Raw genomic sequence first — 14,881 nt, 5'->3', positions numbered from 1 at the left:
GTAAGGAAATGATTCACATAACACACTTACAAGTACAAAGAGAAACACACCATCAACACATGTGTCCACAAGAATCCCAAAAAGAACTGCAAAACCCTGGTCTTCCTTTGCCAAAAATTGTAGAGATACAGTGAATAATACAATAATAGCTTCTCCCTCAAGAGTCCAACCATGAAAATGAGCAAGAAAGTACATAATATAGATCATCTAACCTCATTCCCTGCCTCCATGGGTCGAGCTCACTATCCTAGGAGCTGTTTCAACCACTTCTAAACTAAGCACTACAAACTAGGCAGTCAAAACAACTTGCCTCTATAAGCTAGGAAACCAATTCATTCATTTAATTTTCACCTTTTCATGAATGAATCTTCTAGAAGAGGTACATAAGTGTAAAAGTGTCATAAAAGTACATTAATTACATCAAGGAGGATAACAATTCACTCCATAAAGTCAAACAAGGTCAAAACTGCGTTTTTCTGAGCTGTATACTGAAATTTTGGAAAATTTGCCTGATGGGTCGCGCGCCTCTGCCTGACGGGTCGCGCGCCTTTGGGGCCACTTTTGGGGCACTTCCAGGTGTCCAAATGGGGCAAGAGTAGGCTTGTTGGAAAGGTCTGTGAGTCTACTTTCCAACCCAACTGGAATTTCTGAATTTGGTGGTCATTTGCCCCTCCAAAATTGCAATCTCCCAAGACTGCTTTCTGTGTCTCAAAAATGTGGCAGAAAGTCAATTTTTGCTTGTTTTTTGACTTTTTGGAGGCCCAAAACTTCACAAAATCTCTAGGCAATGGATGAGCATGTGTAACTTTGCATGACAAATCTGGAAATGCTGATTTTTTGCAAAATGGAGTTGCCAAGTGAAAGGGTCGCGCGGGGGGTGAGACCCGTTAATGGACAAAACCTGTAAATTGCCTGAAAAAACCAAAATTTACCCAAAATGCTCAAAATTTCTTGGGATTTGTGCTGTGGCTAGGCTATTTAGTGCCTTGGTCCTTCAGTGAAGCCTCGGCCAAGATGTGGAGGGGATCGGGCCTCTTTCTCCGTTTTAGTGCCTTGGTCAACCGCCTTTGAAGCACCTTCATCTTCGCCTTGCACACGTGCATCCGCGCCCAATAATGGTTCTTCATGTTCCTCAACAATTTCTTATCTTGGTTGGCCTTAGCCAACAGCCTCTCCAAGTGTGCATTGAGCCGGATAAGCATAGCCTCTCGCTCAATTGGCACTAAATCACCGGGCCTTCTTCGGTTCAAGATGCGGTCACTACGAATCCTCCACAACTCATCAAGAGTTTGCTCATCCTCCAACTGCTTGTTGCGCTGCTCTAGATATGAGATTGTCCATTGTGCCCCTTCTAGTCTCTTCTGTAATGCATCATTTTCAGCTCTAAGGTGCTGAATGATCTCCTTTGCCTCTTGGCTAGGAGAACTGACCTCAAGATCAACAAGCTCTATATCTGGAACTCCTGATGGCCCCTCATCAATCTTGGGCTGCTTGCCCCTCTGTACTGCCTGTGCTGCTGAAGAAAGCGAGGCCCCTTCCACCTGATGTGGAGATAACACTCGTTGAGCTGATGATGAAGGCGAGACCCCTTCCACCTGTTATGGAGAAAGTACTCACCGAGCTGTTGCAAATAAGGCCCTCTGGCCTCTTTGATAAGTAACCAAAGGGGAGGAGCTGACATGTCTAGTGACGGGGATGTCATGTTGCTGTGATGGCCCTCCCTCCTCGTGAACAACCTCAGGATGTGGCGGGGGTGGTGTTGTGAAAAGCTCACGAGAGATGAACTCCTCCCATGAGATGCCCTGTTGAGCCAACTAATGTAATACTACAAGCTGAATCAAACCATAATGGTAAAGGCTCCTATACTGCTGTGCCGGGCTCTTCCTCTGCATCATGGACACCATCCTCTCAATGTTCTGATAGAAGAAAACAGGGATGTTCATCATCCGTACCCGTGTGAAGTGCATCAATAGGCGAATATGGTACGAATATATCTGTGAAAATCTGCCCTCACAGGTAAAATAGAGCATGATGAGCCTCATCATGGGAGCATACTCACTCCTGAGAAATCTGAAGGGAAACACACCTGTCAAGTGTCTCATGAATGCTGGTCTAACAAAAGGCTCAAAGTGAACACTGTCCAACACCTTGCGTTTATTCCACACCTCCCCGACATTAGGTATCCCTGTGGCCTGTGCAATCACCTCGGGTGTCAATGTAAAGTCCACCCCGGCAAGGTTGACATGTCCATCATGCAAATGTAAAACAAATAGGCGAGCCAACTCTCTGTGATGCTGAATCCGAGAGATCCTCTCGCAAAACTCATAGCAAGACATGTACTGGAAACATGAGACTGCCATAGGACAAGCCTGTAAATCTGTCAAAGAGGTGGGCTCCTCTCGCCTATGATGACCGCCCTTTCCACCCTTATGAGGCCTCCTCTGTACCTCAATCTCTGAAGCTGATGCCTGGTCATCACTCTGCTCATAGGTTTCGGTTTCTGACATTGTTTAAGGAGCAAAGTGGCCAAAATGTACTGCTGTTTCTGCCTTGCAAAATGCTGATCTATATGCTGTTTCAAGGGGACAAGGAGCACGAGGGGAATGTTAGGGGAGGGATACTTTTAAAGGGAAAATGGGAATAAATATATAAAACAGGGATTTTAGGGAAAAATCATTGCAAAATCATTGCATATGCATCATTATATACATTTGTTTACATGGGTATAATAAGAGGTAGGATTAGGGCTTGATTTTTTATTTTTTAGGGAAGAGGGGTAGGGTTTGGATTTTCTTTACAATTTAGCAAGGGAAATTTACATGGAATATCAAGGAAAAAGAAATGGGAATGGGGAAGAAATGATTACAAGGAAATACCTTAAAACAGCATAAAAACCCTAGGCATATTTTACAATTTTAAACAACAGCAACATGGATCTTTTCTCTTGCACATGGAGATCTTTAAAAATGAATTCATGATGTCTTTAATCATAACAAGCAGCAATTTATAAGTTTGGAGGGCCTACCTTAGGCAATTTAGCGATTTGTTGGCTCCTTGGTGAAATTTGCAGGTGGTTTTGTAAGGATGGCGCTGACGGGTCGCGCACCTCACCCAACGGGTCACGCGCCACTGACGGGTCGTGCCCGTTATAATTTTGCACTGCTGGAAGGCTGCTGACGGGTCGCGCGCCTATGACGGGTCGCGCACCTGGTCTGACGGGTCGCGCGCCTGTCAAGCTCACAAATTTCTCCCAATCTCTCTTGCAGGCACTTGCTCAATGACTTGGATGCACAATGAGGGTCGATGGAGGGAGATTGGGCTTTTATAGCCTTGATTTGAATTAATTTCATGCCCAAACCCACTTTATAATGTTTTTCTTTGACACTTTATAAACTTGATGTTTTTGGTTTCCTTTTGTCCTGAAATTGACTAATTTGATGCTTTTGCTCGATACTTTTTGCAGGGATAATATCTGAGGGATCTTGGCAAGGGAGCCAGGGTTACATGCTGTCCTTTGAAAACTTTTGAATTTTTACCATTTTTTACAAAATTTTGAAAAATGACCTTGGCTTTAAAAACAGAGTTTTTAAATCCAAGGTGAAAATTAACTGTACAAGATAGAAATTTGTGAAGAAACACCATTAAAATCATCCCTCTGGCTTGCTGAGCACTTATTGACCTTCAGAGACATGACCTTGTAAACAAACTTGACCAAAACCCTAGACCTAAGAATTTGACCTCAAGACAAGACAAGATAAGCTTGAAAGAGATTAAGGACTGAAATGAATTTGATCCAGCAATGCCAAGAGGGGGACAAAGACACCAGCTCCTCCATCAGGGTTATGGCATGCCTAACGGAATGCAATAAGATGACACTGATGAGACACCTACTTATGCAAATGCGAAGAGCTTTGATCGCTGGTGGAGGGCTACTAGACCGACTCTAACACTACCGACTGAGGACCATCTTGTAGAATATTTTTTTTCCTAGGGATATCACCCACAAAATGGTGGGTAACAGGTTGAAGAAGAACCCAATCTCTATAACAGTATTGGAGGATAGAGGCTATGGTGTTGTTTTCAGTGAAGGGAAAGCCTTTCTAAGACACATAGCTACTGAGCAAGTGAAGCAAATTAGGGGTCGAGTGAAGAACCTATACAAACTTAAGGTGGGATATTGTGCTGCATTGACCAATAGGGCAAAAAAGGTGCAGAGTTGAGATGTTGGAGAACTTTGGCACAGGAGATTGGGTCATATACACCATGGTGCCTTAAAAATCATGCAACAAATTACCACTAGTCTCCCTAAAGGCTCCCTTGATCAACAAGATGTCTGCAAGGGTTGCACATTGGGGAAATATGTCAAATCCACTTTCCATGGCCGAGAGCAGAGAAAATGCGATCTTGGAGCGAGTCTACTCTGATGTTTGTGGACCATTCTCTATAGCCTCCACAACAAAACATAAGTACTATGTAATTTTTATTGTTGATTTGTCTAGAAAATGTTGGATTTTGTTCATGCGGAAGAAGGATGAAGTCTTCTCAAAATTTGTAGAATTCAAGGCATTAGTTGAGAAGAAGACTGGAAAGAAGGTGAAGGCTCTCAGGAGTGACAATGGAGGTGAATTTGTTTCGAATGTCTTCAAGGATTTTGTGCCGAAAAAGGTATTCAAAGAGAACTGATAGCACCCCATAAACCATAGCAAAATGGGGTAGATGAGAGGAAGAATAGGGGCATAGTGGGATCTACAAGAGCTATACTGCATGATCAGGGCTTGCCATTGCATCTATGGGCAGATGCATGTAACACAACAATCAACTTGCACAACCAGAGTCCTCATAGAATACTTGGTATGATCACACCAGAGGAAGCTTTATGTGGGAGAAAGCTTGATGTGTCTCATTTAAGAATTTTTGGAGCTTCAATTTATTGTCATGTCTCCAAGGATTTGAGGAGGAAACTTGAGCCTACAACAGAGTTGGGAGTTTTTGTAGGATACACCAAAACTCCACACAATTACCAGGTGTATTTTCCATCATTAAGGATAACAATGGTGAGAGAGATGTTAAGTTTGATGAGGAGAAGGCGATGAGATGCTCCCTGGAATGAGAGTTCAGTATCGCACTAGAGTTGGAGCTTCTAGCCCCAAAGGAGGAGCCTCAGGATGAGCTTTAGGCAGTTGTGGAGCAACAGAGAGGAATTCGAGTGGAGACACCCACTCAACCAGAAACATCCAGAGAAGGGAGAAAGAGAACTAGAGAAGTTGATAGATTGTTGCAGGATGCTAGGGAGAATGTGGGAGCCCCTACATCACTGCGCAGGTAGAGGAGGTCACTTGATAGGTACATTGGTTACATGGCTCTCATGACAAAGCTCATTGAGACAAAGCCTTCTTCATTTGAGGAAGCAGTTTCTCAACCTATTTGGGTTGATGCCATGGTGGAATAATATGAATCCATCATGAAGAACAGTGTATGGGAAGTGGTGCCAAGCCCAGAAGGGAAACCGGTGGTTGGTTCCAGATGGATCTACAAAGTGAGCATGTGGCTAATGGGAGCATTGAGAAGTACAAGAACAGATTTGTGGCCAAAGGATTTTCTCAGGTAGGGGGATTCGACTATGAGGAAACATTTTCCCGTGTGGGAAGGTATTCCTCCATTGGATCAATTCTTGCATCAACTACGTAGATATGGTGGAAAATCCACCAGATGAATGTGAAAACCGCCTTTCTCAATGGCGTTGTTGAGGGGGAAATTTACATAGAGTAGCCAGGATGATTTGGGACATATGATCGAGAGTCACATGTGTGCAGACTTAGGAGAGCATTGTATGGCCTCAAGTAGGCGCCCCGAGAATTGTACACTCAGATCGATAGTTATCTCATTGGATTGTGCTTCACTAAAAGTGAAGCAGATGCGAAAATATATCACATTGTGGTAGATGGTAAGTTGCTTATTCTTGTTTTCTTTGTTGATGATTTAATATTTACAGGTGATGAGCAATTGATCCGCTCTTGCAAAGAGGATATTGCAAGGGAATTTGAGATGAAAGACATGGACTTAATGGATTACTTCCTCGGACTGGAAGTATGGCAAGGTGATGGTGAACTTTTTGTGTCCCAAGGGAAGTATGCCTCTGAAATACTTTAGAGATTTTACATGGAGAGTTGTAAGCCTATGAACACTCCTCTAGCTACAAATTGGAGGAAGGAGAATGCCACTTCAGGTGAAGAGGTTGATGCTACCATTTACACGCAACCTGTGGGGTCTTTGATGTATCTTGTGAACACAAGACCCAAGATGTGCTATGGAGTGAACCAACTTAGTCAAGCTACGGTGAGGCCTACCAAGCTATATTGGAGGGCAGCAAAGCATTTGTTACGGTAACTCAGAGGCACTACCGAGTATGGATTATGGTACAGGAGGATAGAGGGAGTGAAGCTCCAAGGCTTCACTGATGCAGATTGGGCAAGGAGTTTATCAGATGGGAAAAGTACTTCAGGGGCTATCTTCAGTATTGGGTCCGCAGCTATTTCCTGGTACAACAGGAAGCAAAGTTTGAATACATGGCTACAAGTTAAGCAATATTTGAGGCCATATGGATGAGGAAAATACTTGTGGGGATTTTCAGTTAGGAGATGGATCTGACAATGATATATTGTGACAACCAGAGTTGCATTAAGCTCTTTGAGAATCCGGTATTTCATGATAGGTCCAAGCACATTGATATCTGGCATTGCCATTTGTGGGACTGTCAAATTATGTTGCTACAACACATTCCAATTCAGGAGCAAGATGCTGACATTTTGACAAAGGCATTGTCAAGAGGTAAATTCGAATTCCATAGGTGCAAGATAGAGGTGGTGAAAAATCCCTCGCTAAGAGGGAGTGTTAGAAAGTGTAGCAAGAAAGGCTCAATTTGACTTTAGCCTTAGTCAAATTGACTAAATCGAAATTCCACAATTAGTAGGACAACTTGGAGGTAGTTAACTAGTGTGACATGGCTCTTGTCACTAAGTTAGCTCAGTAAATTCGATTTAGGGGCTTGGGGTTCAGTCATGCATGCGTTGATTGCTAAATTTTAGCAATCTAGTCCAATTATTTTCAGTTGTATTCAGTTCACTAACCTCTACCTATTGATAGAGTTAGTTGAAGGTCAGTTGTGCAGTGGGACAACAGTCTAACTTAGAGATCTGTCAGTTAACTGATCAATCAACCCAAAATAGCTAATGCATGCATGGAATTCGAATTGCCCAGTTGGAGTGGAGGAAAAGGCAATTATGTAAAATTAATTGTATACTAGTTGAGTGTACAAATTTTTGCATGCAGGTAGGTGATCAATCCTTGGGAATTGCACAAGGAAATAGGAGGAAATTCCTATCTTTTAGGAGCTAATTTCCTCCAGGATTGCACAAGGAAATAAGAGGTTGGATGAACCAGAATTTGACTAAGTGTTGGCTAGAGGCTTTCATTCAATAGTGAAACCAATTATTCTGTTGTAGGTTGTGCTCAGAGCTAGAGCAAGCAATTCTAATAGTTTCTCTATTCATTTGATTAATGCAAAGAGGCTTGAGGGCTTTTTCCTAGTTGGGTTCCCCTAGAAATCACTGTGTACTTGTGGTTTTACTTGTTGCATGTCTATGCATGTTGTTCTAAATTGTGATTTCATTCTGCAGATCAATAGAGTAGAATTGTGTCTCTTGATTTTCAGCTTGAAATCTTGAGCAGTTGCAATTTCTATAAAATTTCTACAAAGATTTGGTCAAACTCTGAGTTTTTCGGCCTCTGTAATAACCTTGGAATTTTTGACCTTGCAATAGTTTAGAAATCTCGCACATGTGGCAGAATCTAGGGCAGAAATCCCAAAATTATCTCCCTAGACTTTCGCTCTCTCTCCTTTGACTTTTGCTCTTCTTCGCTCTTCTTGGCACAAAAATTGAAGTTGTGAGTTGGTGTCATGGTGAAGTCGAGCTACTCTCTAAATTATTATATACACATCCAAGGGGTCAAATTGGTGCCTTTCTGGGCCGATTTGGTCTTGTGGGTGACCAATTAACTCTGTTGTCTCAAATAAAAATTCCTTTTCATCTTTCTTACAAAGCCCAATTAGGATTTGAGTCATGAGAAATTTTCCTGACTCAATAATTCGTAGAAGCATGAAGAACATGCTTTGACTAGAAAAATAATGATAATAATAAATTTATTTTTCTTCTTTTTGCTCTTACGTGAAGTACATATTGATACAAGTACAAAGATAATTATGAAGACCAGACCTAGTTACATTTTCAACAAGGGGGAGTAGCATGATGATGGGGGGCAACACGATGATAGGGGGAATAACATATCTGGAAATTGTTGGAAAAATAATTTATTATTAATGTCATAGGATGAATTGATGAAGATAAGGACGACATAGATTTGTAGAGGACTTCAAGCCCTTTCCAACAAATATTTATTTGTCTCCTAACTCATTGAAGAGAATTCAAATATTCTAGTTAGAAAATCAATTTTTTTCCTTTCAGGACACATACATCGTCAAATTAGTATAAATAGACAAAACGACTCTTTCATTTGCTGATCCAACTTGGCCAAGGGAGACAAGATAAGGAGCTTGGACCTGAGGTAGAAAGACAAATTCATAGCTCATGAACTTGGAGACAAGGAAATGCAAGAATTTGTAATTGTTATCTCTGTTTTGGATCAGGGTTTATTGGTGGATCTCTCTTTATTTTTTGAGCCTTTTTATGCTGGAATACAACCTCCTTTTATAACCCCTGTACTCGACCTTCCTTTAGAGCATACCTTTGGCCTCTTGGAGCAAGATTCTTGGCCCTCCTGAAGCAAAAGTTTCAGCCTCTTGGTGCAGAAGTCTCAGTCTTCCTAAGAAGAAGTCTCTGTCTTCCTAAGCAGAAGTCTCAACTCTCTTTTGCAGCAGATATTTCGACCTTCCTTGGAGCAAATCTCAGCTAACATTGGTGCAGGATTGGGATATGTAATAAGACACAGACCTGAGGTGGTTGTAGACTGGAATTTTGGCCCGTCCTCTCTTGGCCCGAGGCAAGTAGTTTGGTTCTTTTTGAAGGAAAATCTAGGCGTTGTTTGAAGACAAACCTTGTTCTTAATTAAAAGGCAGAATTATGCATTGTTTGGAGATGCCCTTGTAACTCTTATTGGATCAATCTTTTGAGCAAACTTTGATGAATTTTGGATAGTCTTTTGAATAGAGTTTGATGAGTTTTTGGATCAGCCTTTTGAGTGGACTCTGATGAGTTCTTGGATCAGTCTTTTGAGCAGACGTTGATGAGCCTTGGATCAGACCTTGAGTAGACTCAAAGAAGCCTTGGAATAGGCTTGTTGAAGCAAACTTGGAGGCACCTCTTGAGGAAGCCTGAGAGCAAATATTTTATGTAGACCTTGTGAAGCATTTTGGAGCAGTTTGCAGAAATATTATTGTAGCAGGTTTGAAGTCTTTTTGATGATGTTTTGAAGCAATATTCTTTGGTCTTTGAAGTTTTGAAGCAGTTGAAAGTTGGAGCCTTGTAAAGACCAGGTTGGATCCTGAATTTGTTGTGAGGATTGGAGTCCTCATTCAAGGTTGGGGCCTTGAAGAAGTTAAAGATCTTGTTGTACAGTTTGGAGCCTGAATTTTGTTGTAAATGAGGATTGGAGTCCTCACTATCTTATTAATAAAATTCTCTTTTTTTGTTATGTTTCAATTGTTCTAGTTTAATTTGTGATAAAAATCTTAACTAGCATAATTTAACAATTGTAAGAAATATTGATTCACCCCTCCTCTCAATATTTCCAACACCATCTATAGGCCCGAGCAACCTAACTGCGGTCTAGGTCCTCCAGTTTTGGGACATATTGACACCCACAGGTGAAGTGTTGAGAGCGATGGGACTCTAGACAGTTGCAAAGCATCACTGACATCCTTGGACACCTCTAACACCCACATTGTTCTACTACTTTGCCCTACATTGTTGAATTTTATGGGATGGTGCACCTAGAGTAGCATGCCTCCAACCGGCTTAGCACTAATTAGATGGATGGTAGCCAATCTAGGGCCTAGATGAAGATGGTCTCACACATTGAGACATGGGAAGACTAGTACCACCATGAGAGCCCTCAACGTTGGAGCAAAGACAAACATTTTGGCCACTTGGAGACCCATGAGATGAGTTTGAGCCCCAAAGCCAAAACTGGAGACCTCATGGATTATGTCAAAGATCTAGGGGTCAACCCCTAGAGGTTTGATTTTAGAGGCCTTCTACACACACTATGACATCCATTAACATCCTATGCTTGCATGACGTTAAGGATTTTGTTTATTTCAGCTTACACATGAATAATTAATTTGTTTTCAAAAGCTACTTGGTCGGTTTGTGACCTAACACATTATTTTATTGTTTAGAGGGGTTTCTAGGCTAAATAGGAACTCGACCTCCCTATATTAATAGAGGAGGCATTCATTGTTGTATCTCATCACATCACACTTGGATATTTCGGCCTCTTGAACTTGTGGAGATACTTGGATATTTGATGCATTTTGATATTTGGAACTAAATCATTGCACTTTAGAGCTATTCTTTGGATGAATGGAATTGATTCTTTGCATGTTATCTTGTAGGTGGACTTAAATTTTGAATATCTATCTCTTAAATGTCTAATGTATGGAATTTTGTCGATTCTAGTGATTGCAATTGTTCCCTAATTTTGTTGAATATCTATTAAATGCTAAATCTAGATGATATATTGCATGCATTACTCATACATAGAGTGTGAATAAATTTCCTTACTAGTGAACTCTTGGTGGCTCTCCCATGAAAAATCCTTCTTCCATTGGATAGGTAATTGTTGGAGTTTTGGTGGCTAGGGCATCAAAATTTCGGCCTCTTTAGAATCTACTAGGCTGCTTTGAAACATCATTGACTCCATACTCCCACGGGACAAGGGACTAGTCCAATTGGTTGGTGATCATTTACTTGTCTTATCCATTTTCTCTCTCCTTTAAATTTTAGTCCCTTTAAGGCCAAAGTAGTGAACTAGGTCTTGGTGCGAATCCCTAGGAAAGTAGAAATTTTTGGGTTGAAGAGCATAAACATCAAGAGGATATCATTTACCACAAAATCTATCCTTTTGGTGGGCATCCACTTCAATTCCATCTATAAATTCTCTTGCCCTAGTTGTTTGCCTTAATAGGGAAACCTTAGTTTATCAGATATCCTCCTTCAACTTGGGTGATTCTTGAAGGTTTCATGAGCCTTGACCTTGATGGTACACATTGTTGGAAACCTTTTCTCCTAGCCTTGACCTTTGGATACTCCAACACTCAACAAATTTCTCAAACCCTAGGTCTTGTGCTTGTAACCCCAATTCTCTACATAGAAAGTGAATTGCCTCTTATTGGAGCCATGAACCATTGTTGTGTCTTTCTTGTAGGAGATCTAGTCAAGTCATCTAATACATTCTACCTAGAATATCATGCATAGGTGACCTTTTTCACATACTGAGACTCCTCCCATCTGTGAAAATTCATAAAGAGCATGGGGTTTTGGCTATAGTGACAATGGGCCACTACTCCATTGTTGTCTCTTGGTCTAAATTTATGCCTTGTAGGGTTTCGCTCTCCAAACCCTACTAGATTTTGCGGCAACAACCCCAATTATTCATATAGAGAAACCCATCTCCAATGAATCAAGTAAGGATTTTTGGCTGCATGCTTTTATTTGTCGATTCAACGATTTTTGGGCATCAACAACCGCACTTTGAAATTGGGTACATCAGACTTGGACACTGAATGTAGATATATTCCTTTGCTTCAAAGGTTTGTGGTGAAATTTAAGAATTTTCAGGATTATGATAGGGCTTTTGATGAGTGGCCCTGGTTTTGGGGTCGAGCTCGGCTTTGAATGAAGCATTATTCTAATTGTTTTAACCCTTTTTCTATCCCGTCTTTGGCCCCATCCATTTCAGTTGCCCCACCCATTTCAGTTAAGCTCCCAAATATGCCCCTTTACCTGCTTCATCTAGATATTTTAGCGAAAGTGGGTAACTCAATCGGCCACTTCATTAAAGTAGACACAGACAGCTTGGAGAAGGGTATTGTTACATTCGTCCGCATATGTGTTGAAGTAAATCTCACTAATGCGTTGCCGAATAAAATTGTTCTCCATTGGAATGGCTTGACTTTTCTGCAGCTGTTGGATTATTTCTGTTGTAGACTTTGTCAACAACCAGGGCATCTGCAGAATGTATGCCATTTTTCTGAGGGGCTCTCTCCTCCTTCAGCTTCCAAGAATAAACCCTGAGGATGGAATGACTCTAAAGTTTCAAAGGAATCTAAAAAATCTACAGTGAATCAAACAGATAACCATCAGCACCAAAAAACCTCCACAGATAAATTGGGTCCTTCAGCTTTAGTTGAGCCACACACAGTGCCCTCACATCCTTCGGATGATGAGATCAAACTCTTGAATGGAGTCGCAGGAGACACAATGATGGTTTTAGCTTCAGCAATAATCAGACACAAATGTGTCCATGAATCAGATCACTCAAATTGTGAAAAGGAAGCTGTTACAAATGCAGATCCCCCAGAATTGGACTTGACTCAAGAAAACACCATTATTGTACCATCTTCATCTATTCCTGACAATTCCTTAGGGTGGATAGACGTCCGCAAGAAAAAAGAAAAAAGGATCCTTGGAGGGATCTTAGATTATTTCTGGGTTCTTCACCCAGGAAAAGTAATGTATGAGACAGGTAGTAAGACCAGGGAAGTAGTGAATATATTCTTGTGTAATGTATTTATGAGCAATGGAAAGATTGATGTAATCTGATATTTTGGGGTAATGCAAATTAATTTACAAAAAAATAGATCTGAATTGGTTGTTTCAGAGATTGAATCATGTTTATGAAATTGTTTTGAGTTTGTATAAACTGGTGTTATTCATGCATATAGTATTTTATATCTGCAGTTATGAATTGTGCATCTTCTGAAGCATAGCCATTATTGGTAAAACTTGTTTGGTTATTTTCTATAGAACTCTTACAGCATTATAGTGTCACCTGTGACTTGCATGGAAATCACCTTAATGCATTAATTTGTACGTTGAACAATATTTTCCTGTTGATCTCGCATGCATTACCTGTGTCATAGTTATGTGTCAAGGTTACATATCACGGTTGTAAAATCAAGCAACTCTGAATGTCAAGATATTATTTAATAATTTTCTTTCTTTAGCGTTATGGTCAGTAACAAATTTTGATACTTAAACATGCATTGCTTTTTGAAAAAGCATGCATGCATTAATGTATTCAGCAGTTTGTTCATGTTGAGAAAGGTTCTATTCTTATTACAACTTTATACTAGTGTATGTCAAGTCAATTTTGATGAAACATGATGTATATGATTTGACATCACAGATTCACTGACTACTTTGTTAGGTTTCTTGAGAGCACAATGGAGGCTCTTAATTTCTTCGAGAAAGCTGCAAAGATTTTGGTGGTGACACATGGACGTAATTCAGAATTTGTGACACAATTATTCAACCGAATACAGGAAGCACATGCAGAAGCAGCTCACTTAAGACCAAGATATGAAGACAATGATGATTAGGAGATATTGTTCTTTGTAATCACATCTTTTGTTCATTCGGCAGGACATTTAAACCCAGGGGAGCTATCTGTTTCACCAGCATAACCTTAATAGCTTCCTACAAAAGTTTCTAGAGCAGTTATAGTTGTGGTTCTTTGATTGTGTCCAAAATGTGTTGTAATATGTGATTAGTCCAATGCTTGTGCTTGGTTAGGAATACCTGGCTACTAATTGGTGAGGATGTACAGTGGAAGGAAATATGTGATGTGCACTTGGTGAAGGTGATTAGGAAGATAGCAGAAGATGTGGAAACATAATTGCAGCAAATCAAAGGCAATATCAGAGACCTTAAACGCAGATGTTGGAGCAAAATTTCCTTTTCTACCCAGTCTTGGAGAATGTAGATAATTTACTTATGAACGAGAGGCTAGGTCCATGGTATGCTGAATCAAATTCTTATGGTCTCTCTCTGTCTGCTTTTGCTGTAAAATATTTATCTTAGGAGACGAATATACCAGCCAAGACTGCATGCAAGCTTCATACATCACTACCAAAATTCCAGGCAGGATCGTACTCACTCTTATGAAGGCTTGCTGCTCTTGATGGATTCCTTTTGTGTGGAGAAATGCCACTTATTTAAAAATGTTATGAGTTGAATGTGAAAAAACTCGATTGTATTTGACATATTTCATGGGATTGCGATTATGGCAATTTCGTATTTGAGAATGTGCTGCTCATTAAGAAGTGAATTTATAAAAATAAATTTCTTTGCTAAAACTAAGGATAAGGTATACGAATGGAAAGGCCTGGGATATTTACAGTAAATCCATCTTATCCATGTGAGCTTTATCGCTTTTTTGGCAAGTCAAGATCTCCGTCGAGAAAAGTCACCTGCTGTGTTAATCATTATTTGAACATAATTTGTGAAGTATCCTTTAAAAGGCACTGTCTTGCAAATAGCATGTCTGAACAATCTTTATAAGACTTTATTTGAACAGAATTTGTGGAATTATTCTTTAAATGACACCATCTTGCAAATAGTATGTCTGAACAATCTTTATAAGACTTTATTTGAACAGAATTTGTGGAATTATTCTTTAGAAGGCCCCGTCTTGCAATTAGTATGTCTGAACAATCTTTATAAGACTTGATTAAATTGTATTTACTGGTCCCCTCTCCCCAGAATTTGAGTTGGGATATAATTAAAATGGTCAAGGATAAAATGCCATCTATCTTGACTGGACTAAGGAAATATACAGGGAATTGATAGCCAGATTAGGCTCA

General features: G+C 40.3%; 1 protein-coding gene across 5 annotated transcripts in view; it reads left to right on the top strand.

The window, feature by feature from the left end:
* SDG37 (SET domain group 37) overlaps positions 1-14,281 on the top strand; it is a 344,199-nt gene extending 329,918 nt beyond the window's left edge. For all 5 annotated transcript variants that reach the window (XM_089431018.1, XM_089431023.1, XM_089431004.1 and 2 more), the window contains one exon: positions 13,447-14,281. In XM_089431018.1, the coding sequence (XP_089287144.1) occupies positions 13,447-13,618 (172 nt within the window). In that variant the 3' untranslated portion in view covers positions 13,619-14,281. The remainder of the gene's footprint in view (positions 1-13,446) is intronic.
* The last annotated feature ends 600 nt before the right edge of the window (positions 14,282-14,881 follow it).

This window comes from Pinus tabuliformis, chromosome 6 (genome assembly GCF_031772625.1).
Source record: "Pinus tabuliformis cultivar Carrire ecotype Pingquan chromosome 6, CPIR1, whole genome shotgun sequence".
NCBI classification, from domain to species: Eukaryota; Viridiplantae; Streptophyta; class Pinopsida; order Pinales; family Pinaceae; genus Pinus; species Pinus tabuliformis.
Note: the sequence above shows the minus strand (reverse complement) of the source record. Positions and strands in the feature narration are given on the sequence as shown.